Source organism: Thermobia domestica, chromosome 16 (genome assembly GCF_964235325.1).
Source record: "Thermobia domestica chromosome 16, izTheDome1.hap1.1, whole genome shotgun sequence".
NCBI lineage: Eukaryota > Metazoa > Arthropoda > Insecta > Zygentoma > Lepismatidae > Thermobia > Thermobia domestica.
In genome coordinates this window covers 103,801,608-103,829,491 of record NC_137469.1, presented here as the reverse complement: position 1 = coordinate 103,829,491, position 27,884 = coordinate 103,801,608, and the positions used below count along the sequence as shown (strand labels likewise).

General features: G+C 37.1%; 1 protein-coding gene across 2 annotated transcripts in view; it reads left to right on the top strand.

Annotated features, from left to right (window-relative positions):
- The first annotated feature begins 1,259 nt into the window (after positions 1 to 1,259).
- cwo (transcription factor cwo) overlaps positions 1,260 to 27,884 on the top strand; it is a 193,494-nt gene continuing 166,869 nt past the window's right edge. For both annotated transcript variants that reach the window (XM_081742866.1, XM_081742865.1), the window contains exon 1: positions 1,260 to 1,487. In XM_081742866.1, coding sequence (XP_081598992.1) covers positions 1,438 to 1,487 — 50 coding nt within the window. In that variant the 5' untranslated portion in view covers positions 1,260 to 1,437. The remainder of the gene's footprint in view (positions 1,488 to 27,884) is intronic.

The following is a 27,884-nucleotide window of genomic DNA, read 5'->3' as shown; positions in this document are numbered from 1 at the left end:
AGGAATACAAAATAGAATTTGGATCCTCTTGGGTAAGGACAAAAGTCAATATAAAGCTTCTTTGAATGTGGTATTGAATATTTGGGTCACAGTTACTTAGCTGAACTCCAGACAAGTTTGATGCAGTAGCGTCATTTCAGATTTTGGTACGGGGTGGGAAGATGCTCTAGCAACATAAGGGCCAAGTTTTTTTTTTTTTTTTTTTAAACAACTAAACTAGTACGGACTTCTCAAACTCAAGAAGGGACAATTGCTCCATGCGATCCTCGAATGACGCCCCGCCCCTATCGATACATTATTATCAAATGCTTCCTTAGGAAATACCAGTAAATGGGGTCCAAGGTTTAAAATTGTTGTTCTATAATAAATAAAATTAAGAAATGAATTCAAACTTTAACATCCGAGCCTTATGTGCTATATGCTGAAGAAGATGAATAATAGGTGCAAGTTAAATGACAAGAGAAGAGTTGAAATCAAGAAAGCAAGAAGGGAACAAGAAAATATAAGAAATCTTTTAAGTCTTATGTCCCACAGTTATGCCAGTTAGGCTAAATGAGGCGGTGATGATGAGACATGAATGAAATCGTGGAATGAAGAAAGTGGAAGGAAACGAGAGAACCCCGAGGAAACCCACGCACGCGGTTTATCCATCACAAAGTTTACTTGCCGCGAGCTGGGATCGAACCAGGGACCCCATGCACCAGAAGTGAACATTTCACCACTGAGCCACCGCGTCTCAGCAGAACATAAGAAGATCCACGTAATTTGTCCATCCCATACTCACTTGGCTTGGGGTCGAACCAGAGACCTTTCGCACCAGAGGCTAACACTCTATCGCTCTGAGCCACCATACTCCTCCAATTATTAAGATAAATATGTTTCATCCAAAAGGATTATACAACAGAAAAATTGACCGCATCGAAGATAACTAGTAGCATTGATGTAGTTCCGATCGGCATAGGCATTTCTGGATCTATTGACTTCGTTTGAAAGCTTTGCCAAGTCTTCTTGTTTCGCCGGGAAATATTTATTCTCCACGCCTCTTTTCTGCTGTTCTCCGTCCCACTCTAGAATGCTTTCCCTTTCTCCACTTTTTTCTACAATATTGGAGCTACGGGAGGTACAAAATAGAGGTTTCCTTCCCCTCACAAGGCTCCATCGCGTTGCTTTCCACGTGACTCGGGCACATGGCTGACACGTGCTTACGTCACCGTGAGACTACGCCTCCTGTCGCGTGACAGATCCTGCGCTGTTCACCCCGTGACGTCACACAGTGAGGCACGTGTTCTGAGGCGTGCTGCTGCTGGACGGAGAGTGTAGTGGTTTGCTTGTACAGTGCTGGTTGGCAGTGTATATCGCTCTGGGTTTGTTTTGGAAATTTACCTCGGTGTGTCAACTCCATGTCAAGTGCGAAAATAGTTTTTGAAACCGTACACTATGGAACAGTACTGGGAGGATCCTGTGTCACAACAAGTGAAATTCGAGAAGTAAGTAAAAATATTTTATTTTCCCTTTCAATATTCTTTGTGCCGCTAGATGTCTTACTTGTCGGTGTACTTGTTTAATTGCTTTTAAAGACCTTGGCAATTGCCGCAAGTTTTCTTGAGATTGGTAGTTGCTGTTACTAACGTAGTGGTTATTAGAATATGTGTTACCTACGTGGACACATATTCAGTAATCAATCGCGGCCTCAATACGGAGGAACTGAATCTATGTGTCTAGGCAGACAATTTTAAAATATGTATAGATAAGGAAAGAAGATTTCGAAAAACTAGAAAATAATCTGCTTACTTTGTATGATATGTATTGGAGCTTTTTCATTATTGAATATTGTAATTATAATGTTGTACTTAACCTTCACCCCTTCCCACTTCATTACACAAGTTTATAACCAAAATTAATTTAAAATGAGCGCTCCGTGGTAGAATATCGAAGAAAAACACATTCTTTGTCAGTTTAGTTTTGACTTGGATTTCAAATTCAGAAATGTATTATTTAATTTAGTTAAATCGGTCTAGGAAGTGTTGTGGCTGCGTAGGTGTGTGGGTGAAATTACTCGGAAGTGGAAAAAAGGGATTAGGATCATTTGAAAAAGTGGGGGGAATTGTTTTGTGCTTAGTAAAGAGGGTGAGGGGAGGTGGGGAGAGAGAATTTGAAACTTCAAGCCTCCTCTCCGTATAGAAAGAAAGTCACGTTGCAAGTCAGGCGAATGGGCAGGGCTAAACTTCACTTTGATGTCAATAAGTCAAACTCATTCTCTCATCCAAGGAGACTAAGGACGGACATGGAGGGGAGAGGAGGAGGAGGAGGAGGATGAACTACTGTAATAAAATACCACAGTCTCAAACAACAACATGGCAGCACAATAATGTCAAAAAAAAAAAAACTTGATAAGTGCCTAGCTTATCTGTTTATTCATATAGTTGTGGCGGAATATCGCTCTCTTTCGTAACTACTCGGATGTTTTTTTTTTCTCCTCGAATAATCGCTGGATTGCCTTTTATCTAAAAAGTGAAGATGATACGAAGTGAACATGAAAATGCTTGCCTCCTTGTAGCTATTTTATTCCATGAACATATAAACTGAAATATTTATATAATATATTATATATGTAAGGGCGTAATTAGAGGGATAATTTGGACTTTTAGGGATTGCCAGTAGTAATCTAGGGACACGCCCTCCCGTAATTTCCCCTATACAGTACTTTTAAATTACGCCGGATGATGTTCAAGATACGGTGTAACTTTTTCAGCAAGCTTGCCTCGAAATAATCTATGTAGGCATGTAATGTTTGTGCCTCATAATCCCTATAACGTGTAGCTGACTCGAATTCCTATAGAAATATTTATACAGCAGCGCCTGATTCCTTCCGTAGAAAAGGTCTATGTATTTTATGGAATAAGTTTGGTATCAAGGAAAACAGTAGAAAATCAGTGAAAAAAAAAAAAAGATTCTTTTGAAGGTCTGTTATTTTACTCAATGAACGTAGAAATTAACGAATCATTGCGAAAATAATGAAGTAGAAAGCAGATTAAGCAAGAAGTGTCTGCTAGTAATCCAGACAAATCTAGATCTTCGCAGCTTGTGTAAGCTTATTATTGTCCTCCACGCTTGTCTAATGGCTAACCTTTGGTGCGCGAGGTCCCGGGTTCGATTTCCGGTGGGACGACATCAAACTCATTGCGGTGGTTAGTGTTGTAGATTCACACCTTACATAGCCTTGCTGCTGAAAAGGAATGCTAAACTTCAACAAACAGAAGAATATCGGAATACCGGTACGTTCTTTAATTTATCCAATAGCTATATAGCGTTTCTCTCTGGTGTTACTCATTCAAATTTTAATAGTTCCAAAGATTTTTTAAAAGGGGAGGGAGTTACATTGGGATGGAAGTTTATTTCTCTACTTGAAGTTGGCTTTCGGATTAAAATAACTGAAATTTTAACTTTATTATTATTATTGCTTTAATTTTCTTATTGAATTATACCGCCTTTATTTATTATAGATTTTACAGTTAAGAAACGCTTTTGCAACATACATTTTTTTTGTTCAATATGGAACAGTTTTCTGATTTCCGAACTGACAGTTCATTTCTTCTTTTGTTGGTAGGAGAATGTTATGCAACCGAGCCTAACACTGATGCAGTTTTGTTTGCCTAACTACCTTTTTCATTGCCTGATAGTGTACATGATCCCAGACCATACGAGTTCGTGTTAAGACACCATTTTATCAGTTAGTTTTCTCTGGCTCTTCCGTTTCCTCCCACGTTATCATCCCACCAATTATTTCATAATCACTCGCTTTTATTAATCCTCGATCTTATGACCTACAGGGCATAATAGTGGGACGTAAAACTAAAAATTTCATTTTCTACAATAATAGAACAAAGAAAAAAATGAGAAACCAAGCAAAATATTTTGTTTTCGCATACCATGGAGTCCATAAAGTCCTGCAGGAAAGTAAAACTCTATAACTTGGAAACTACGTAATGTATTAACAAAAAATTTTTTGGTGTAATTACAGAAAGGTTCGGAGTTTTGTTTCAGCTAGTTAAGGTTCATCGCCAAACCTCCAATTGTGCACCATTCACGTCCAAACACTCTTGCAGTCTTTTGGGGAAACCAAGAATTGCGTGTTGGCGGTGCTCGTCTGGAATGTTCAAAATCACATCAGTTATTTTGTTCTTGAGATCGTGCAGATTAGCTTGCTTCTTCGAATACACCTTGGTCTTCACGTGTCCCCACAGCCAGTAATCACAAGGCGACAAATCTGGTGATTTTGCAATCCAAGGTGTGGGTCCTCTTCGGCCAATCCATCTGCTTAAATTCTTCGTTAAGAAACTGTCGAACTTGAAGAGCATAGTGCGGCGGTGCCCCATCCTGTTGCATGTGGACCTCATTAAGGATGCCTAACCTAGTAAGTTCTGGTAAAAGGAATGTCTGTAGCATGTTCAGATAATTGTTACCATTTACCGTCTCTTCCTCGAAGAAAAAAGGGCCGATAATATGGCCCATTGAAACAGCACACAACACATTGACTTTGGGACTACCCCACTTGTGCTCCTCAAATTCACCTGAATTTTCCACCCCCTAAATTCGGCAGTTGTGCCTGTTCATTTTTCCCGACATGAAATGTGGCTTCATATGAAAACAGAAATCGAGACAGAAGGTTACCATCTTCTTGTAAGCGGGTAAGCATTGACTCACAGAATTCCATTCTCATGTCAGTCTTCCTCTATCAGCTCGTGCACAAATTTTAACTTATAGGGCCGGACCTTCAAATTCTTGCGTACGATCTTGTGTAACGTTGACTTCGGTATTCCCACTTCCAATGACCTACGTTAAGCGACTTCATTGGACTCCTGGCTACGCTGTCCTGCAACGTGTGAATCACCTCGTCATTCGTTCCTGGCCTTCCACTGCGTGGTAAATATCACACACTTCCAGTTTCTTTGAACTTCTCGTACCACCTCTTGATACTTGTTTCAGCTGGGGGTGTTTTCCCATACGTTGTTGGGAATTTTCTCCGCACTGAAACGCAAGATTTTAATTCCGCAAACCACAAAACACATTGTGCCTTTTCTTTAATAGACGCCATCTTAAGTCACGTGATTACCAGTGCAAACGTCATCGAGCATTGTGGCCAGAACAAAACTTTAAACTTCCCTTCTTCCAACCCCCAAAATGTATACACTTAACGGTTTCCAAGTTATAGAGTTTTACTGTCCTGCAGGACTTTATGGACTCCCTGTATAATTAAGCTTAGAACCAGTGGTGTATGCAATGTAGAGTTTCGGAGTTTAACCCTCCTTTGAGCAATGTATTATGCAGAAATAAACATTTACCATATTATATGAATTTGTGAGCTTGTAACCCCCCCCCCCCCATGACCAACTTCTGCGTATGTCACTGCTCAAATCACGCCCTGGATTTTGTCAACAGTTTTTCTATGAACTTGAAATATTCTGTTCTGTATGAAGTACTTAATGTAAGTTATGTTTGCAGAAGTAAATAAGTGCACTACCGTTTTGAGTATTTAATAAATCTTACTTGTGTAGTTACTTTGCCTACAGACTTTTTTTCTATTTTATCCTGTCAATAGCTTTGAATTGAAAATCGTACTAATAGCGTTCTTTCTTCCCGAATTTTAAAGATCTCTATCAATGCAATATACAGTGGTGTAAACAAGGGGAGTTCAGGATTTAAACCTTTCTCTTGAACAGTGGCGGCGCTACAAGAGGGCGAGGAGGGCGACCACCACCCAAATATTTTTCTCGCCCCCGCTTCGCCTTATTTTTCTATGTATAACCAGTGAATAATAATAATAATAATAATAATAATAATAATAATAAATGTACAACCCATAATAATAATAATAATACTCAAAGCAAACTAAGTGTGGTTACTTCGCCTCCCAAAAATTCTTCTTGCCTCCCCTCTTGCCCCCTACTATTATAAGCCTAGCGCTGCCACTGCTCTTGAGCTAGATATTACTTAAAAATAAACATTTACCATATTAAGATGTGTATATGAACACCTGAAAATGTATGAATTTGGGAGGTTGGACACCATCTTCTTTAGAGAACTTCCGCATACCTGTACGCCACTGACAAAATATTAATACTTCGGGCTATGTTCTCACAAATATGGTTTAAAACATGTGACTACCGGTATATAAAATTTAATTTATTAATAATTCTATGGAAGAAAAGATCTAGCCGTTACAGTTGCAGTTAAGGTTGCTATCTTTTGGTAAGCCTGAAGCGGGACATACTTATTGTGCTTGCCGATTTCTCAAATTTAAACAAAAACACTCGTACCGCAGTAGCGGATCCAGGATAAGATCAAGGGAGGGGCTAAACCATAATTTGCCGTTTTATCCAGTGTAAAGCTAAATTGAAGCCCATTTTATCCAGTGTAAACCTGAGCGTCAGGGGGGGGCTATAGCCCCTTAGCTCCCCTTGGATCCGCCCTTGACTCCTAGCGTCAGTTTACTGGAGATTAGTTGAACAAAACTTATGAACGATTGAACTGGTCAAAGAATGGCGTCATTGATGCTGATTCCACTGCTAATAACAGAAAATGTTAGCTATGGAGTCGTATCGATATCTCGATAGTAATACTTATGTGCATATCAAGGGTGAAAATTTACAACTATCACTAAAAAATATTTGTGGCCTAGTTTCTAAGTATTCTAGATAATTTGGCGTTCCGCCGTATAATGCGTTCCTCTTAGTTAATTCAAGACGCTGAAAGGGGAACACGGTGGCTCAGTGATAAACCGCTTATCTCTGATGGTAGGGTATCTAGTTCGATCCCCGGCCAAGTAAGTTTGTGATAAAAACATCGTATCCGTGAATTTTCTCGGGGCACTCCCATTTCCTCCCACTTTCTCATTCCACCAATTCTTCCAGCATCATCGTCTCCCTTAGCCTAAAAGGGCATAATCGTGGGAGATTATACTGAAATATTTCATTTTAAAGACACTGAAAAAATTCTTAAAAATCGGTCAACCCCCTAATTCGGGTCAGGTAGGGAACCCTATTTTCAGCAGTTATTGGTAATGTTTAATTTATATTTACATTAGATGATTTTGGTCGTTGAACATTAGTATAGTTTTATAAACAATTTATTGGAACTGAAGAACCTACTATTTCCACCTGCGTCCTCTTTTTCTTTCGTATTGGATCACCGAATGTCTTTAATCTTCGATATACGTCTTCCTTTAGATTATACTGTAGTAATTTCTTTTTATAATATGAAAAGAAAGAGGAAGCGGACAATTTCTCTCTCTCTCTCTCTCTCTCTCTCTCTCTCTCTCTATATATATATATATATATATATATATATATATATATATATATATATATATATATATATATATATATATATATATATATATATATATATATATATACCGAGTGTTAATGAACTATTCCGGCAAACTGTAAGAGTTTATTCCTCACATCAAAATAAGAGAAAAACTTGTGGGGAAAAGAGCATAGCATAATTTGAGAAACAGTGGATGGTAGTCCATATCAGCGTAAAGGCAGTCATGCATACGCAGTCCAAAAATGCACATTTCATTAATGTTCAATGGGTGTACAGAGTATATTCCCTGCATGGTGAAATTCCCAGACATGCCATCAACCGAATTTTAATATCTGTTCTGACATTATGATTGTTCCAAAGTAGGCAAATGATAAGTCTTGATAGCAGTGAACACGGAATCATTTGGCGCAATGTCGGAAGTGTTAAGGATCGTCAGCAACACGGTATGTCGTACTCGAGAAGACGCATGCTGCGGTGTTTTCTTTCACGCTTATAAGTAAACAAAACGTGAAATATACTGTGACAAAATGCATCGCATCACACTTTATTATGAATGCAAAAAACATGGAGCTACCGGTTCCTAACACTTCCAACTTCCCTCCGAAGCACTGGATGTCCATTGTTCCCAAGGCTACCTCCTGACTACTTTGGACCCTTCTTGAAATCAGTGTATATCTGAAAACTCTATTGAGAGCATATCTGAGAATTACACCCTGTAGAGAATATCCTGTACACCTATTGAAAATTGAAGAAATACGCACTTTTGGAAAACCCTAGCTATGAAACTATGCACTTTTCGCCATAGGTCCATATGAACATTTTCTCTTATTTTGATGTGAGGAATTACCTCTTAGTTTGTCGGTATAGTTCATTAACGCCCTATATATATATAGGGTGTAACATAATTAATGCAACACGAAAGCGTGCGAACAGCAAGTTCAAAGCGATAGATACCGAAAACCAATAAGCTTAGATATGGCGTATCTAGGAAGTGTAGAGGTGACGTTGGTGTTCAATACGTATACAACAGTGCGGTCATTGTGCTGCGAGTATTTAATAGGACAGGTGGCAGTGCACGACTAAAACATGGTGTGTTATTCAAACCGCGAACAGGCTGACATGCTATTCATGTACGGTCGTGCAGATACCAGTGGGCATGAAACAGCACGATTCTATCAGCAGCACTTTTCTAACATGCCAACCATCGTAAAAATGTTTTCAGCAATTTATCGGCGCATGTGTGAAACAGGGACTACTACCTGCCCATGTGGATGCTGATCGACTCCCGTCGTGTACGAACACTTGTTATGAACACACGTGTGTCAGGAATTGTGGACAATGAGCCAGTTACGAGTACGAGGAAACGTAGCTGTGAAATGCTTGTTAGTCACATGAATGTGGCGTGCGTTAAATGAAAACGTATTTTACCCATACCACCCGTAAAAGGTGCAAGGATTAGTAGAAGCAGATTTCCAACCACGTGAAGCATTCTACCAGTGTTTTTTTTTTTTTTTTAACAGATCACTACCATCATGATGTTTCAGGCATCAGTACTGTTCACTGACGAGGCCATGTTTGGAAGGGATGGTATCGTCAATATGAGTAACACACACATGTGGGCAGATGCACATGCCCATGTTATAGTTGTCACTCATCATCACAACACCAATTTGGACTCAATATATGGCGTAGTATTGCCCAGGATCAACTGATGGGCACATACCTGCTACACCGAAGACTGAATGGAGCAAAGTATGTGACTTGCCTTCAGGGTACACTGCCCAACTTACTGGAAAATGTTCCTCTAGCGATTCGTCGCAACATGTGGTACATGCATGATGATTCTTCCACGCACTTCAGTTTGAATGACCGCCGGCAGTTGAACAACCACTTCTCATGACGTTGGACCGAATGTGGCAGCTCAGTGCGTTGGTTTTCCCCGTTTTCAGACTTGAATCCACTGGATTTTTTCGCCAATCCGGCGTTGTCATGCATACATTACTGTCTATGGCGGACACTTAGAACATCACCAATGATATGCCTGATGAACGTATGTTTGTGTCTGTCTGCACGTCGATATATATCTACCGCTTCGAACTTACTGTCCCCACAGTTTCGGCCCTCGATAACTCTACCAAAATGCTATATGCTCATAGGTCTGTTTCTCTCTCTCTCTCTCTCTCTCTCTCTCTCTCTGTTCTCTGTATCAGAAATCACCTCCTGACGTTTGTTACATTAATTAAGTTTCACCTCGTATGTATTATAGTCTAATATTTCCCGGCAAAAAATACTAAAACAAATCGTGTCCTTGCATCTTTGTCTGCAACAGTAGGTGACTTCTTAAAATGTTGATCAAATAATGGTGAGACAAGTTCTGTGTAACGCATCCTCGCAATTCATGCATTCATTCAGATTAATAAATTCTACAATACTGTATTATTAGCGTTTAACGAAAAACAAAGCGAGTTCAATGGTTAGGCCAATCAATAGATTTCATGGAGTTGAACAACATGGTGGTAAGTGTAAATCCTACATAAAGTGTATATTCCGATAAAATTGAGAAATACTAGCTGAACCTGCGCTCTCTACACAGCGCATCATTCGCATATGAGCATAAATCTCCTTCTCATTTCTCACAACATATGTACATGTCCCATTACAGACACAAGTGAAAGACGTCTTGATTTTTAAAAAAATCGGCAAGGGGTATCATAAAGGGGAGATTTTTTCGATTATTTTTTCTCAATATCTCTCACCGTTTGCAAGATTTGAGCCTACTTCCGGTTGGAGTTTCTAATTCATGTATGACCAGTGTTTTCTTTCCTCTTGCATGCAGCATGTAATAAGCAAATACATTACATATACAATTAATTATAATGTCAGTTATATATGGTGTTCATTGAGCAAAACACTCAAAAAATAAAGATTTATCTTAAGACTCGAGAAATAGTTCTCCTTCCTTTTTCATTATTATTTCGCCGTGAAACAAACGCCTGAGACATATACAACCCCAATATACAACATTGTGGTGTTGGAATGTATAACACGTAGGATATGATGCTTTTTTTTTTAATTTCAACGCTTCCAGCGTACCCTAAAAAATGTAATAAAGAAATAATGGCCATGTTTTTTTTTAAATATTCAATTAGAACTGGACAATCTACGCAAAATTTCCAATCGATCAGTGAAAACGTAATCTTTCTAGAGCCTGTAGTTTCCGAGATCTCATTGTCGAAAGGAAGGCCACAAACATATAAACATTTTAAAAGAACTCAGAAGATGGAATCACAACTCACATGCATTGATTTTAGAGAAGGCTTATTAAAATACAAAGGCTTTGAACAATAATTTTATATCATAAACTTTATGAAAAAAATATAGTTAACTAAATTAGACTATTTAAAGTGCAAGTATAAAATGTTTGTCTCCGTTAAACGTGAAATCACAAATAACAGTAAATGAAAGATTTGAAAGCTAAAGTTATAGGTTGGAGCTCAGGCGTTTTTAATTGCTATTGTAGCATTTTAATAGATAGATTATATTCTTTTTTTTATAACCTACAAATCGATATATGATAACCACGCCTCATATTAAGATAAAACTTATACTGAATTTAAGTACACTTTCTTTAAGCCTTATGACACTAGCAAGATGGCAGTACACAGTGTAGTTAATGGGACAATATTCCCAAATTATGATTTACTCTTAAACTTTGATTTTTGGTCATCCAATTTTAATATTCTCCAAAGATTAGACCTACCTCAAATCGATTGATCACATCGAACTGAAGAAAATGTTTTATTTGAGAGTAAATACTCATACATAGTCTTCGAGAAAATTGGGAGAAATTTAATTTTTATGACACCAAAAAGAACGCCGTTCGTTGACGATGACACTTCATTATTTTTATTTTGTTGGCTATCAGATTACTTATTTTCCGTAATTGTGATTGTTCATAGAGATCCACGGCAGCATAGTCGGTAAAGCACCAACTGCCAACTAGGCAGTCTGAGTTCGATCTCCGTTGGAAGTGCAAGATTTTTTTTCTCGTTCCATTCGCCCTAATTTCTCGTTCAACCGATCTCTTTAAAATGATACCTGGAGCAATCTGGAGAAGTAAACGGGCTGGAGCATGGGGGTGATTACGTCACCCCCATCAATACCAAAGTCAAGAAAGTATGGAGACTCGCTCCACAATAAATCAATCTTCCATAGGATGGAGGGGTGTCAAGCTATTAAGCTGCTTTGTCTATTAATGCTGATGTATTTATGGGAGTAATGAAACCATACAGTTACTAAACTAGTACTCTAAGTGAAACGCAAAGATCTGTGAGTGTCTAATTCCATACACACACAGACCTTGGAGTTTCGTGCCATGCACTCAAAGAAAGGGAGGAAGAAGGCGACCGTTTGTAATGCTTTCGTTATTAGTTTGTAACACATCTTTATGTTGAGTTCGAAACACTGTTGATCTAGTGCTACTGCAGGTTATTTCATACAATGTACTCCTGCCTATATCTGCATCCTGAAAAAATTTCAACGTATTGTATCTATTAGTTAACAAGGGCGTTACAACATCACTATATTATACACATGCATACGGTATATGCTTGCGTCACTACTTTTACATAGTACTAACTAATAAAGCTTGATTTCAAATGATTAACTACTACGTTTAGACGTTCTTTGGCCTTTTGGTTCCAAGCAAGATCTCTCTTTCTGAGTGAATACTTCCTTCGAAACAATTTTAGAAATTAGACACTTAGAGACATTTTACGAGCCATCTAGATTATCTAAGCTCGTATTTTCGATCCGAAACTAGTATTTCTCATTCTCTCTCTCTCTCTCTCTCTCTCTCTCTCTCTCTCTTTCTCGAATTCCCTAAAGTATGTCCGCACTCGAATTGAGGCGAGATTCTAGACTCTTAGTTTGCTGCACATCTCTATCCTCATAAGTGGAAGGGATATAAAGAATATAAAGAATATGTTGTATCATTTTGTAGGGAGTTAGGATGTTGAAGTTTCAACATTTAATTTCTAGAGTGCAGTTAGCAAATTCAGGTACATTTTATTATGTCTAATAATTTTATATTGCAGAAATAATTTGCAGTTGCTGTATGAAACCCTTCCTCATTCACTTTATTCTCCTGACGTCTCTCCCGCTGACTATCGCCTCTTCCAGCATCTTCATCACCTCTTGGGAGGAAAGACCTTTCCTGATGATAGGGTGGTGCACCGTGTGCTTGAGAAGTTCTTCGTCATAGATTCCAGACTTGTTTCGCCGCGGAATTTAATAGTGGCTGAGAGATGGGAAAAGTGAGTTTGCGGATGGCGACTATTTTGATTAGCAGTGTGTTGTAGTTCTCATTTTGGGGGCTTTGGAAATTACTCACTTAGGGTGGACATTTCATTTGCACCAAATGGTACAATTTTTTTCATTGCTAAGACAAGTTTAGAATTCAAAGGAAACAAAAGTTTTCGATTTTAAATAATCTACAGGTATATTTGGAAGATTAGTGCATTAATATTCACACGTTATCGACATTGGTGTGCTTGTGCATTTTTACATTTTTCTGTTAGGCCACCATGGGTCACTACAATTTGGCAATAATGTAAACCCATCATTACCTCTAAAACTTTTTTTCTATATAATCATGCTGTCTTCCTGTTGTACCTAATGACCCTCCAGCACTTTTGTCTTTCATTTTTAAATGTTATCTTTTGGCACAACAGGAATTTCTATTATGTCTAATCTTCGCATAAGAGAGTATTTAATAGTAATTATTTTTCTGACAGTTGTTTCCAGGGCCCTCAATTTTTCGTCTATCATTTCAACGTCCCTCAAATTAAATTAGCAATCACGGACCACTATTAGTTAATTACGCGATGTCTACTGGCACTCGACAACTTCACCTATGTTTGTTTACTGTATACAAAGCTTTAGTGATTCAAGGGCGTACCCACGGGGGAGTCCACCGGGTCCTGACATCCCCGAAAACCTTCCTAACTCAACATACATTTGTATACTTTCTCAATAAAACTATACTTATTTAACAGTCAAATGATTGATGAAGCATGAAAATTTGATCGTATACTGCATCTGTACTCTTTCTGTTATGGAAACAATCTAGTTCTATATATTTTTTTCTGAAAATATAGGTGAAAGTATTTTATAATTTCTTATCTTTTCGGGTGCAGAGCAATACCCGTTCAATACTAAGTAGACATAGTGGCTTTTTGCATTGGACCCCTCCCAACAAAATAATGGGTGCGCACCTGCAATGGTCCAATTATTTAACAGTCAAATTATTCCACGAACCCACAGTTTTTTACTTAAGACAAGGTACAGACCCACGCCTTTAACTTTTGTCATTTGCACAGTAGTAGTAGTGATAGTAGTAATTGTTGTTGTTGAGAAGCTATTAACAATTACGAGGATCGTTCCGAAAGTAATGCCTCCTATTTTTTTTTTTTCATGGAAACTAATGGAGATACATAAATAACAGCAGCACAGCTAAACAGAGCAATGTTTCAGTTACAGACTGTCATTTTTCTATATAGTTCCCATCATTCGTTATGCACTTCTGCTAACGATGAACTAGAGCCTGCATGCTGCGCTTGTAAAAACCGGAACCAGCTGAGACTAACCACTTCCTTACAGCTTTGATGTTCCAATTCCTTACAGCTTTATACATAATTCTCTGGTCGTTAACCGGCGATCAGCACGGATGAGTTGATTAAGACTCTTCACTGCGAGGGATGACAGCTGTGCAAGGTCGACCGGGCCGTGGCTTGTCATGAACACCCTTTTAATCTTGAAAATGCCGTACCCATCGCCTCACATTGCTCACGTCTATTGTATCGTCTCCATAAACTTTTACCAAGCGTCGATGGATTTCAATCGGCGCAATTCCTTCAGCAGTGAGGAATTCAATCACACATCGTTGTTTTACACGCACCTCCATATCAGGCTCCATTTTGGGATACTCCTATGCTGGCGCCAACTACCGCAGAACAACAGGACCAGCTGCAAATAAAAGAGGAAGGTTCAAGCATTAGCACTACACCAACGACACCTGGCACGGACATACAAAGTCAACAAAAAGGAAATAGGAGGCATTTATTTCGGAACACCCCTCGTAAATTACAAGCATTTGTTTATGTTGAAAGGATACAACATGCAGTATATGCATATATGGGTCAATGACATTATTTGTGTTTTGTAAATTATGGTATGCAATCAATGCCACGGACCCTCTAAATTTGTCTCGGATCCCTAGGGGTCTGCGTACCACCAATTGGGAAAGACTGATGTAGGTAATTATGTAGAAGATCTGGTATCTTTGTTCAAGTGAAGATGAAGGTATGACATACGTCTATCCGAAAGTTAGAGAAATATTGGCATCTATGTAAGAGAGAAACAAAGAGAAAACAAGAATGCAGCGTATACAGTAGGCAATAACTTAAACTATCATGGGCTATAAATAATTTTATGTTGTTTAAGAGGCTGAGTGGATGAAAGTTTACTTAGATCGAAAATAGGTGGTTCTTTTTTATGTTGAAGCATTTATTTGTTTTATAACCGATTGTACTTACGTATGAGTAATACAGCAGTGCACGTGTACATGTGTGTGCAACGAATGCAATATAATAATGCAGTAGTCTAGCCTCAACCTGAGAATTCAATGGCCTTGATTGTTCAGGTCACATGGGTAGCACGTGACTACAGCTGAAGGAGAGGTTGTTTGGTATAATTAATTAATTCAAACTTCCTCTTTTTAAAAGAGAAAATCTTAGAAGGAAAAATGAATGTTGCTTGTGTGAGTATTGTACCCTTCTCACTCGTGCCTGACAAAACATCGAAGATTATGTGCTCAGTGTTGCATACATCATTTCCCGTGTAATTACGAGTATTTACTTTGTTTCGAGTATGTTCTTATTATTTGCTGTAATTTACCTTCCGTTTTTAGTGTCGAGACGATATAATCCTTGTTTAATTGACATTTCTTGAGTTGCGTTGTGTTTGAATTGGGCGACATATGAGTGGCCCTTGGTGGACAAACACCACGAGCGTGGGTTTTATTGGGATTCTCCCATTTTGTCTCACTCCCTTCATTCAACCATTTTGGGTATGATTTATTTATCATCACATTTTCTTCAGAGTTTAAGCGTTGGACGTTAAAAGAATCGACATGGCATACCGGTAGTAATCTAAGATACCAAAAATCATACTATCTGTAAACATTGAAAATAAGCTCTACTACTGTATGGTACTCGTATATTAAAGTTGTCTCGAAGTGCACACTCGTTCATGTGCCATTTCTTTATATTGGTACGTACGTGATGTATATTTTCCTGTACTGTCTTCCTTGCTTGTTTGAATTGTACTAATGAGGCCAGTTTTTAGTAAACTTATTGAAGAGTATTTATTTACCATTTTCTTGTTTGTAAAATGGAATCTTTAAGTCAGTAATCATATGCACCAGATGGCACATAGGTCTACTATATCACAGTTTGCGCTTGGCGAAAAAAAAAATAAATGTTAAAAAACAAGTGCGATGACACCGACAAAAGAGGCAATGAAAAGGAACTTCTCGAAAGGTTGTAAAAATTTACATTAGTATACCAGCCACCTAGACGAACGCACCATCATTTCATTTAAATTAAGTGGGTCCTTTTAGTAATCAGTTATAATGAATATGATAATTGTATGACCAAAACTTGTCCCAGCGTAAAAACAATCTTTGTTAAAAAAAAAAAAAGTAATTATCTTTATGGTGAAACAAATACAATATTTAGTTTTTATTTATAATGTTCACCCGAAGCTTTCGACTCGCTGTACGCTATAAGTTAAAATTGCACTCAATTAGAAGTTCTAGTTGTTTAAACAGCATTTATAATATTGTTAATAAATTATATTGTGCTGCACATGGAATAAATACTTGTAGATTTTATATAAGAAACTACAACCTTATTTGCATTTAACAAAGCCCTTGTCCTAATAGATATTATAATGAGCACTGAAGTACGTTCATATTTAGAATCACCACGGTCTTATTTCAAATGAAGACGGACAGGCAGCGAACGCTGCGGAAAGGTGACTGTTAATTCTTTAGGAATTAGCGCTACTCACAGACTGTGATGTTTCCCTTTTATAATCAGTGCAGGGTTGAGTTTCGAATATAAAAATTCTTTCCCTGATCAGTAGTGAAGGAGTTCAGAATGATAAATTACCAATCAGATGCTCTAATCGAGAGGGCAGAGCAATCGTACGTGTGTGTATCAATATTGAAAGTTTATAATTTTCCTACAATGAACCTATCCCTTACAGTTTGGTATAACGGCGTCCAATTTCCAAAATCAGTGTGGGTGCATATATGCTTTCAGAAAAGTCTCGATATTTGATTGATTTATTTTTAGTTAACTTATTTTATGAACAGCGTCATAAAGGGCTGGGCTGTGATAAAGTAAAATATACCGGTACTATAAAGATAAGTTGGGGCTGCCTTAGGTCAGTCGGTAACACGGCAGACTTAAACGCAAGAGAAACTTGTTCAAACCCGAGTCCAAACTAAAGCTGTTGTGGGTGCACCGCACCCACAAGATTATTTATGTAGGTGCTGGAGCGCCGGAGCACCCACGTAGTCGGCGCTCATGGTTTGATATGCCATTACTTTTGTAAACTGATGTTTATATTATATATATTCTGAATGGTTATAAATATTTATTTAAAATCCAATCCTTCAGCAGCTATTTTGCAACTGATTTAAATATTTATTATTAATGCAATTTTTAGTCACCTGCCGGATTGACAAGTATAGGAAAGATTTGTGATCAAGCAGTGCGAATTCGTACAAGAGTTCTTATAAAGAGTTCATGCATTAGCTGGTCTCTCTCTCTCTCTCTCTTTCTTATCACTTTCTTTCCACGTAATAAATCCCATCATCTGTTTTGGCTATGGTTTTTGTAGATCGTAGATCACAAGCAGCGTGAGAAGTTTCGAGCGGGTCCCCAATATCACGTGATATTCTTAATATAGCACCAGCTAGGAAATACGACTACGACTGAATTAAGATTATCGGCGGTTTAACACGACAGCTTTTTAGGTAAAATGTATATACGTATATAATCTGAGATGCGTCTAAACTTTTTTCTATGACTCCCACTTTATTACCATAGTAAAGTGTCGCAGTAAATCATAGCTGAAATGTCATTTTTTTTCCTTTTTGCCTTGAAAAGTATTTGTTTGCAACAATGAGTTGAATTGGCAGCTCACTGAGGTACTCACTACAATAAAATTTAACAATGACTAAATATAGACAAGAATTTATTGATTCTTAACCCTCCATAAATAAAAATGAAAGTGCTCTTGTTTGTGATCGTATCACGGGAAAACGGCTGAAAAGTTTGGAAGTAACTTTCGAATGTAGTGTTAGTACCTACCTTGAACTGGATTTTTAGTGTGTCACTTCGATTAAAATCCGTATTCTAAGGCGGGTTCAAATTTTATGCGTGGGTTTTCTCGGGGTTCTCCCGTTTCCTCCCACTTTCTTCATTCCACCATTTAATTCATTTCTCATATTCACCGTCTCCTTTAGCCTAACCGGCATAACCGTGGGACGTAAAACTCAAAGATTTCATTTCATTTCATTTTTTCAAATTTTATGCTAAAAATAGAGCCTATCACGAACTTCTCAAGTTAGGAAGATTAAAGTGTAATATATACTCCTCTTTTAAAAAAGTAAAGTAATGTGTGTCCCTTTGTCAAAATTTGAGCTTTTAACACATTCGAGTCTTAGCACGTCATATAGCCGTGATTTTTTTTTTTTTCCTCAGTCGACGGATCACGTCTCCCCGACGTGATGAAATTTCCGTTAATTTGAGCTTTGGATGGCTATCCGTAGACGACTTTCGACTTCTCATATATACTTTGTGATCCTTCTAGTACTTGTAAAAATTCTAGTACTTGCTTGAATTCTAGTACTTCCTTCTAGTACTTGCTTGAATTCCAATTTTAGGTTTAAAAAAGACAGAAAAAAGCGAGGAGACATTGGTTTCGTAAGATAAATAATGAGAAAACTGTTCATGATCCATTTCTGACGTTAGTTGGGTTTTTAATATTTCCTTTCTGTATCAATTAGTGGTGTTCATTTTTTAAAGCTGATACGGATGGTAAATACTCTGACCAACATCTACCCACAAACTGTGTAATAACATTAGAGTTCTTTATAGTCCAGTTAATTAGTATATATGTATGTTTTGTTTTTAATGTATTATAATAAAGTATATGGGTATCCAGTTATGGCTAGCTATTCGATCAATATCCATTTATGTTGAAAGGCTAGTTACAGAATGTAATTAAATCAAACGTTTATATATACTCTATATAAATACATACATATATACGTACATATGTATATGTATTTCCAATTCCATCAGATGGTTTGTTTGCATAGAATTTCATTTCAGATAGTTTCTAACAAGCAAGAGATCTATGTAAGCTTGTGTTCCCCCCACGACCTCTCTTCACAGCTCATGGAAAGCTGAGGGCACTTGTTCCTAAGAGACAAGACTAGTTAGTTGCTGGCTGACGACTGCATTTACATTGCAGCTGTTATGAAGGAAAATCGGAAAAATAAGTTTTCCCTTTTGGCTATGGAAACAAGTATGCCTATTTATGCAAGACAAAAACGAATTTTATACTATGAAACAAGGTTACTGTATTTTTCTACATAAGAATCAAGAACATTAATGGATTTGTCATATCTCTTCAGAAGGAACGAACACGCATACATATAAAAAAAATGTATGGGCAAAGCACTTCCAACTGAAAGTGGCAAGATAGTTTTGCATTACTACCATCAAGTATGATCTATTGTCATCCAAGAGGAGAACGGCAGGACACTTCTTGCGAATAGCACACTGTCTGTGGGTCAGTATCTGACAATACCGTTAAGCATTGATTGTTCCAACCTCTGTACTCACCGGGTATATAATGAGGTGCTCATCAGAATTTTCTGTTAGCTCTGCGATAGCGCAATCTATGAGAACTTGGTCGTACGTCACCAAATGATACAGAAGGCATTGAACCGATTGCTTGTTTGACTATTGATTTACTATTCTTCAGGAAAAAGGGGAAGGGGAAACTTGTTTGCACAACTTTCCTCATATATATATATTCCAATTAAATTCGATGTATAAATTTTAAAATGTTATACCACAAAATTTAATTTTCACAAAGTAAGGGAGATTCGATTGATTTAAAGAAAGCAGTAAAATCAAGCCATTAAAATTCCAGTTTATTGAAATAAATAAATTCTACGTAACTTCTGATTACATCGAAAATATAATTTTTTTGTTTAAAAAATTACAATTTTGAATTTATTACTACTGGTTTCACGGTGATTGTGTTGTGAAGGCACTCCTGTGTCTCTAAATTATTAAACTGACCTAAATCAGCTTTACTGCGCCTGATTCTGGATTCCTTCGGAAGAAAACATTTTTCAGAGTTGGCGTAGAGGATCATGAGGCAATAAGGAGCTGCATTGGCAATATGCATTCTTGGACTGTTGCATCATAGGGTTTATTTTAGTTTATACACACTTGGTGTTACTTTTTAAATAACATAAACGAAAAAGGAAATTGGGAAATAATAATAATAATAATAATAATAATAATAATAATAATAATAATAATAATAATAATAATAATAATAATAATAATAATAATAATAATAATAATTTGCAATAATAAAATAAAATTTGCAATAAGTAATTGCGTTTTCTCTGGTTGTTCTGTAGTTGAATGCTAGCGCGTCTGTTTCCATCAGTCCTATCCTGGGTTGTATCAACAGTGTTAAGTTGTGTGTCCATTAACGTATTTGGATAAGAATTTAAAAAGCTAGTGTATAAGTAAAACGACTAGTGATAACATAATGTATGTTTTAAAAATCTTATTTAACGTATTCATAGTTGAATCGCATCAGAAAGCTGAAGTAATAAGACTGGAAACATATTCTCGAGTATCCTAGTGGCTGGCACAGTGTCTTCTGTATATACTGATCGTAGTTTTAGTTCTTGAACTGTTTGTTCCCACATTCGTCTGTATATTGCATCTTATGCAGCCTTGTTGGTGAAGAGGAAACCTATGCTACAAATTAAGATTACAGTAAGTGAATAATCGTGGTAGAATTGGTGGAATGATAATGTGAGAGGAAACATGAGTACATATGGACACAATGTTCTTCACCAGAAACTCAGTTAGCCCAGAATCGAACAAGCTACCCTCGCACCAGGTCTGAGCGCTTTACTACTGACTCACCGTGCCCTCCATAGTGTATTTCTTATAAGATAGCACTGTAAAATAAATGGTGTGTTTGAGACAGAATTATCTTTGTTCTGGATTCGATTCTCAATGAGGTTACGTGATTTTTTATATTTGTTTAGCCCATTACCTTCAGGACAAAATAGTACCTCCTGTCTAAGAAGCTAGAAGAAAACAACCAGTAACAAACAGCCTCACCTGAGCAAAGATAACTTGCGGTTACGGAGTACTCTTGTGAAGAGTACGCTCTTCAGCAAATAGTTCCCCAATGCAAGTTACCTAATAGGTTGGTTCCCCAGTCCCACGGACAAAATTTTCAGGAAGGAGAGAGTTTTTAATGAGGCTACCAGGAGGTACTCAGCCATCGCTGAAACTTTGTTGTTCGTATGTGAAAATAAAGTGAACACAATGTAGCCTCATCAAAAACTCACTCTCCTTCCCCCTACCCATGTCTTAGTGTTCTGGGTACGGGGCCTTGTGTGAATTGACGCTCTTATTGTAACGCGGTAAAATCGCTTTGGATAGCAATATCCCTTCGATAGTGAGTTAAACGTGTAATATTAGTTTATTTGCGATGTAAAAGAAGTATATTTTTTCCTCGTGTGTTTTTTTTTAATGTTATTATACATACGGGTTTCGTACAGTGATGACTAGAGGGGGAGCCTTCCCCCGGGTAGCCAAATCCTCCCCCCAAACACGTTGTACTGTAACGTAGAGTTATATAAAACCATTATTTTCGATGTTTAAAAAAGATACCCCCAAAACTGTCTGTGCTCCTTCGCTTGCTCCCCCTAAAAATTAAAGCTTGCGTAGTCGCTGGTTTCACGTTGATTTAGAAAGATTTCTCTTTCTGAATCAAATCTTTTTTTTTTTTAATGAATATTTGTTAATTTTGAATCATAGTAACAATTAAAAACAAAATCGACCCTTTTGTATTTTAGTCTGTAGTCATTTAATTACGGTATAACAGAAAAATAATATATAGTGGCTTCTTCTGTTTATTCTAACCAACAGTAAACAATAGATTGTGATGTTACGTGTATTTATTTGCATAGCTTCATCTGATGTCAGTCGTAGCTTTAGCGTATCTGTTCAAGCGACCGACTGAAGGAGAAATAAATTTCCTGTGTTTGCGTGTGTATGTGTGTGGAAACGGGAGAGAGAGAGAGAGAGAGAGAGAGAGAGAGAGAGAGAGAGAGAGAGAGAGAAAGAAAGAAAAAAAGAGAGAGAGATGACGTGAGCGTGACGTCAGAGAGCCGGAAGACACGTGGCAACCACAAAGGTGCAGAAATAAAACTTGGGAAGTTCAGCTTTACCAAAAATAACTTTGTTTACAATGAATTGTAACTCTGTAGAGGCATCTCCTGTGCCACCGAATCAATTACACATTTTCTTTCTCTCTCCTTTCCTTTCTTTCTCTCTCTCTCTCTCTCTCTCTCACACACACACATATAAATTCAGAATTAATACGAAATGTAGAGTCTATATTTTTGGCTTTTCGTAAAATATATTTTGCTTATCATTCGATGCTTGACCATTTATTTCTAACTTGAAAGCAAATAGTATTAGATCGACGCTTCAAGTAGAATACATCGCACTTGAATGACTGACTGCGGTCAGTAACAGTTGATTGGCTCGCTATAAAATTATCTGGTGAATAGTAATGTCAATCAGCTCCGTTTGAAGTCGAAGGCGAGCTTCGTGAGTAGACTGTTTGTGTACGCGCCTTTGGCGTGGAAGATCCGGATTCGATTTCCGGCTGAAACTCATGCAGTTCAGATCCCGCGTTAAGCTGTAACCTTAAGTTTCATATTGCCTCGCCGCTGAAAGGGTCACGAAACTCATCTCTATTCTTTTCTATTCAAAGTCGAAGGAGCAACGAGCTGAAACGAGCCACTCGAGTCGCTGATTTCCCTAGTTGCTTTCATCCCAATAGCTGACTTATTGCAAACTTCCAAGTGGGCGTTGTCTAGTTGCGATCCTTCAAATGGTTGTTGGCCACTTGGGATTTTTCTAGTTAACTAGTTGCAAACATCCTAGTGGTTAACTAATTACAATTTTCTTAATAATTAACTAGCTACGATCTTCCTAATAGTAACTAGTTGCAGTCTTCATAATAGGTAACAGTCCCAATATTCCTAATGGTCGCCTAGTTGCTACCTACCTTCCTAGTGCTTAATCAGTTCAAAACTTTCTATTGGTTATCTGCTTGCGACCTTTCTAGATGGACTACTTTAAATATTTGTAGTAGTTGATTATCTGTGGCCTTTCTAATTGGCTAGTTAAAACTTTTCTAGTGGTTAGCTACTTTAAACCTTCCTAGTGGTTGACTAGTTGCGACATTCCTAGTGACTGACCAGTTCAAATCTTTCTAGTAGTTGGTTATTTTGAACATTAATAGTTGGCTGGGGGACTCATTTCATAATGGTTGGCGCAAAATCAGTGGATTCAACTCAATGCAAATAACGCAATAAGTAATTATAACTACAATAACAAGAGTCGCAAAGTAAAACACAAATTTGCATTGCGTTGACGTAAAGCACCACGAAATGATGCCCCGAAATTCTCATAGTTCGAAAATGGCTGCTGTGTCATTGTTCTCAACTTCGATTTACTCGCTCCGCCTACAGAAACCGCTTCACAGAGAGGAAACCTGCTTGATTACCATCCCGTGCCTCGCTAGTATACTGTTACGGAAGAAGCTACGTGGGCGCGCAAGCAGCTATAGGTTTCTCTCTGCTATCAAACGACTGCGGTTTCCCAGGAGTTGTCATATCAGTGTTTACAAAAGCGAGAGTGATTGCGTTCTAAGTGTTAACGGCTGCCTTAGTACGTATTCACGTTTGCGAAAATATAGAGAAACTAGACCAAGAAAAAAAGATAATAAACTGTAAACGTATTATTTTAAATTAATTGTAGCCTCGGTTGACCCATGAAATACGGCACTTCTATTTTAATTTTTTTCTAATGGTTAGGATGTTGCAATCTTTGTAGCGGTTGACTGATTCAAACCTTTGTAGTGGTTTAGTTGCATTCTTCCTAGTGGTTGACTAGTTTAAATCATTCTAGTGAGCTGTTTTTTCATTTGCCTAATAGCTGACTAGTTGCGACCTTTCTGGTAGTTGACAGGTTTAAGCTTTTCTGTTGATTAGCTAGTTGTTACATTTCTAGTGATGATTTGTTGCGACAATCTTAGTGACTGAATGGTTTAAATCTTTCTAGGGTAAGTAGTTGGTACCTACGTGGTAGTTTACTAGTTTGAATCTTTCTAGTGGTTGACTAATTTAAATCTTTCTAGGTTTGATTAGTTGTGACTTTCCAGATAGTTAACTAGTTGCGACTTTCCTAGTGGCTAGCTAGTTTTGACATTTCCTATCGGGTTCTCTTCCCGGTGATAGCATACAATTTTCGATGTTGTTCAACTTTCAAGGAGCAAATTGCATTGAAAGGTAGCGAGCGACGACTTAGAAATCAATGTAATAGTGCGGGGGGACGGTGGTTCAATGGTAGAGCGGTTACCTCTGGTGCATAGGATCCCTGGGTCGATCCCCGACGAGTAAGTTTGTGCTGGACAGCATCTTGTCTATGGGTTTTCTTGAGGTACTCCCGTTTCCTCCCACATTCTCATTCCACTAATGTTTCCATAATTAATTTTGCCTTAAGTCTAAATTATGTCTTCCCCTTAGCCTAAAGAACATAGTCGTGGGACGTTAAAGATTTCATTTCATTTTAAGATAGTAATTTTGTGAACCTATCCATCAGCTTGATTGTACGCTAACAGGCCATAATTTTTCGTACACTTTTTTTCTTTCTCTGTCTCTCTAATGCAGGGGCGGATCCAGGACGGACTTCTCGGGGGGGGGGAGGCGGTCGGTAGTAATACTGCTACTTAGAGCTACTTTTTAGAGTTCTAAACTTTTTATGGATGGGTTTGTTTATATATAAAATAAGAAAGTTTCCTCTTCTGGGTAGGGGCGATTGCCCCCCTGGATCCGCCCCTGCTCTAGTGATTCTTTATATTTGATATGCGAATATCGTTACCTGATGCAAATATTTGCTTTCTGGATTCAGTTTTTCCCTTAAAAATAAATAAATACATATGCTGATGGTTTGCACCATCTTTTGACTTGAAGTTCAGTTATTTTGTGTGAGAGAGTTTCTCTAGTATTGTGTTATATGCGAACGTACGTGTAAACTTTCAGGCCAGAGGTGTCATTTGGGGAGGACAGGGGCAACCGCCCACTTTGAGTTTGAGAAGAACATACTTTTTAATCTATTGTGTGCTAATATAGTAATAAAGAAACGTGGAATCCTTATGTCGGTGGGGCATTTTGTTCCTCCATCCCTCCCCCCGGCAAAATGTGAAATAACGCTACTGCTTCAGTTGTCACCATGTTTGCACTTCAGTCCTGTAAAATTGTATAGAACATATTGATTCAAGAACAAACGAACTCAATAAACTCTTTGAGTACCAACAGTACATGCAAACTTCGATTATAAAAGTGAAATAGGAAGGAACATTTTAGTTTATTTTACATTGAAGGATTGCGGTAGGAAATGGTAACGTTCCCAATGACCGCTTACTGTATGATATACTACAGCATGGTGTCCTTTTAAGGTTCGAATGGTACTTCTCATTTGAGTGGCGTTCTACTTGTCTGTTCAATAGCCCACTAGGGGGAGTCACAAAACAATAATAATGAAGATAGAGATGGTATGATATAGGCTATCTTTCATGAGTTGTTCGTCGACTGTTATGGTAGACATTCGAGGCGGGAGCTCATGTGGTTCAGATCCCACATTAAGCTGTAGGTCCACGTCTTATATAGCCTCGCTTCTGAAAGGACGCTAAACGGAAAATAAATTAAATATTATGGTAGACTGCGATCGACGCGTTAGCCACCCTTGATACACAGGCTAATAATAAAATGTAGAAGATCTTTTTATATATATACGGCTGTGTGGAACATCCGATCATGCTACTAGTAGAAAGTGCTCATGCTCGGATAAATTTTCTAATTCCGCTTTTTATTCTAATTCGAGGACGGTGAATCCAAAGAAATTATTTCTAAATTTATTCGTGCATGGAGATGGTCACTAGAAAAATACTCTCAAAACTGAAATCTGAAGTACTCTTATGACAATACTAAAACTGCCCACGCTTTGATACATTTCTAACTGTCTTTTGTGACCTACTGTATTAAGAAAAAAAAAATCTTAAGTATTAAGAGTATATGTATATGACTAAGTAATGATACGATATGTATTTTAAGTATGTATATGATTTGTAGAACGACATATTCAATGAATTTCCTCTTTGTGATCAATAAATCAAAGATATTCCAAATTTGAGGTATTTTTTCTGGTGAGACAATGGACGGATAAGTCTATAATGACACGCAGATGGTATACATATTTTATAAATCTGAGTAAGTGGAAATATCATTTCACAATTATTTTTTTTAAAAAAACTACCAATTAATCTGAATTCGATTCTCCGTTGGAGTTAATATGATTCTGACCCTATCTTAAACTGTAGAGCCACGTCTTGTACAGCCCCGGTGTTGAAAAGGGAAGCTTCAAATACTACTACTACTACTACTAGTACTAGTACTACTACTACTACTACTACTACTACTAATAATAATAATAATAATAATAATAATAATAATAATAATAATAATAATAATAATAATAATAATAATAATAGTTTTAAAAGGCTTCAGAATCAATATGCTTATCTAATTTTTTCCCAAATACGGAGATTAAAGTACTATGTCACTATGAATTGTAAGTCAGAAATGTAACAGACTATCATAATCAGAACCCGGATTTTTATGACTAAAAATCTTTGAAAAATACCCTTTAAAATGACCAAATAAAAAATTCTGTAAAATGACTTAAAATACTTGAAAAATAATCCAAAAGTGTGTGTAAAACACAATTTGCTTGTTGAATATACATAATTCATATTTTATACTAACTTGATAAATCACAACAATATTGGGAAGAATTTACAAAGATCAGGGTATTATGCAAACGCAGAAAGATATCTTACATCTTATTCTGCATCACCGTAGATGACAGTGATCATTCGCATGTTCTCAAAGGAAAAGAAATGTCTGTTATCTGCTAAGACATTTCTATAAATTAAAAAAATTATTTCCATATCTACGAAAGCGTTTGGAGTATACTTGAAATACACTACATCACTAGACTTAAGTTCCTTCTCGATGCTTGTCTACTAAACTCTTTCCCCCTCAGCGTACCCGATTAATAGAAGACAACATTTTTATATTCTGTGTTTTTGTGAAGAAAGAGTTTCAATTCTTGATACTAATATGCCAATTTCACCAGGAGCATTCTTCGAAGCATCTTCGATTGTTTTTACCATACCAATCGTCTTGTCGATATTTTTTTTTAAATGCAGAACTGAAAAATGAAATGTCCTAAAATGACGCGAACATTTTTTAAAATGACTTAAAAAAATTACATTCTTCGACCTGAACTGGATGTTCAGGATTTCTGTACTACTTTACGAAGTCTGCGTTGCACCAGCTAAAAGATGACAAGTCATTAAAATCCGGGCCCTGATCATCAGTACTCAGCAACTTGTCTCTCGGTCGAAAAGATGTTTATGTTCTATACCAGATGATGATAGCTGCGACGTGTCCGTTGGTTTCCTCCGCGTTTTTGCACGTCTCATTTCAATATTTCAGGATCATCCATCATCGATAATAATAATAATAATAATAATAATAATAATAATAATAATAATAATAATAATAATAATAATAATAATAATAATAATAATAATAATAATAATATATTTGATTTGATTTTATATTTCTATAGTTGGAAGAAATGTTTCTATTTTTTTTACCAATCTTTTGGGTAATTCCAATTTCTTTCTTTTATTTTTTTTTATTTTTAAAGAAACATTTGTTAATAACGTGTTTTTATCATGTTTTACATTTGACATCTTGATAATATGACTTATTAACACTTGACGACTCAAGAACTGTTTTATTTATCAATCTTAAAGTACGTTCCACATTTCCATGAAAAATTAAATGTAGATTTTGTTAGTGATAAAATTATGACCTTTCAAGTCTGTCAGATGCTACTTCTTCCCCCTCACTCACTACGTCAGTTAAAACAATACTTGTGACTATATATATCTTTTGACCATTTTTTTTTCTTTTAAAGAGATTTGCGTCAGTAACTGCAAGT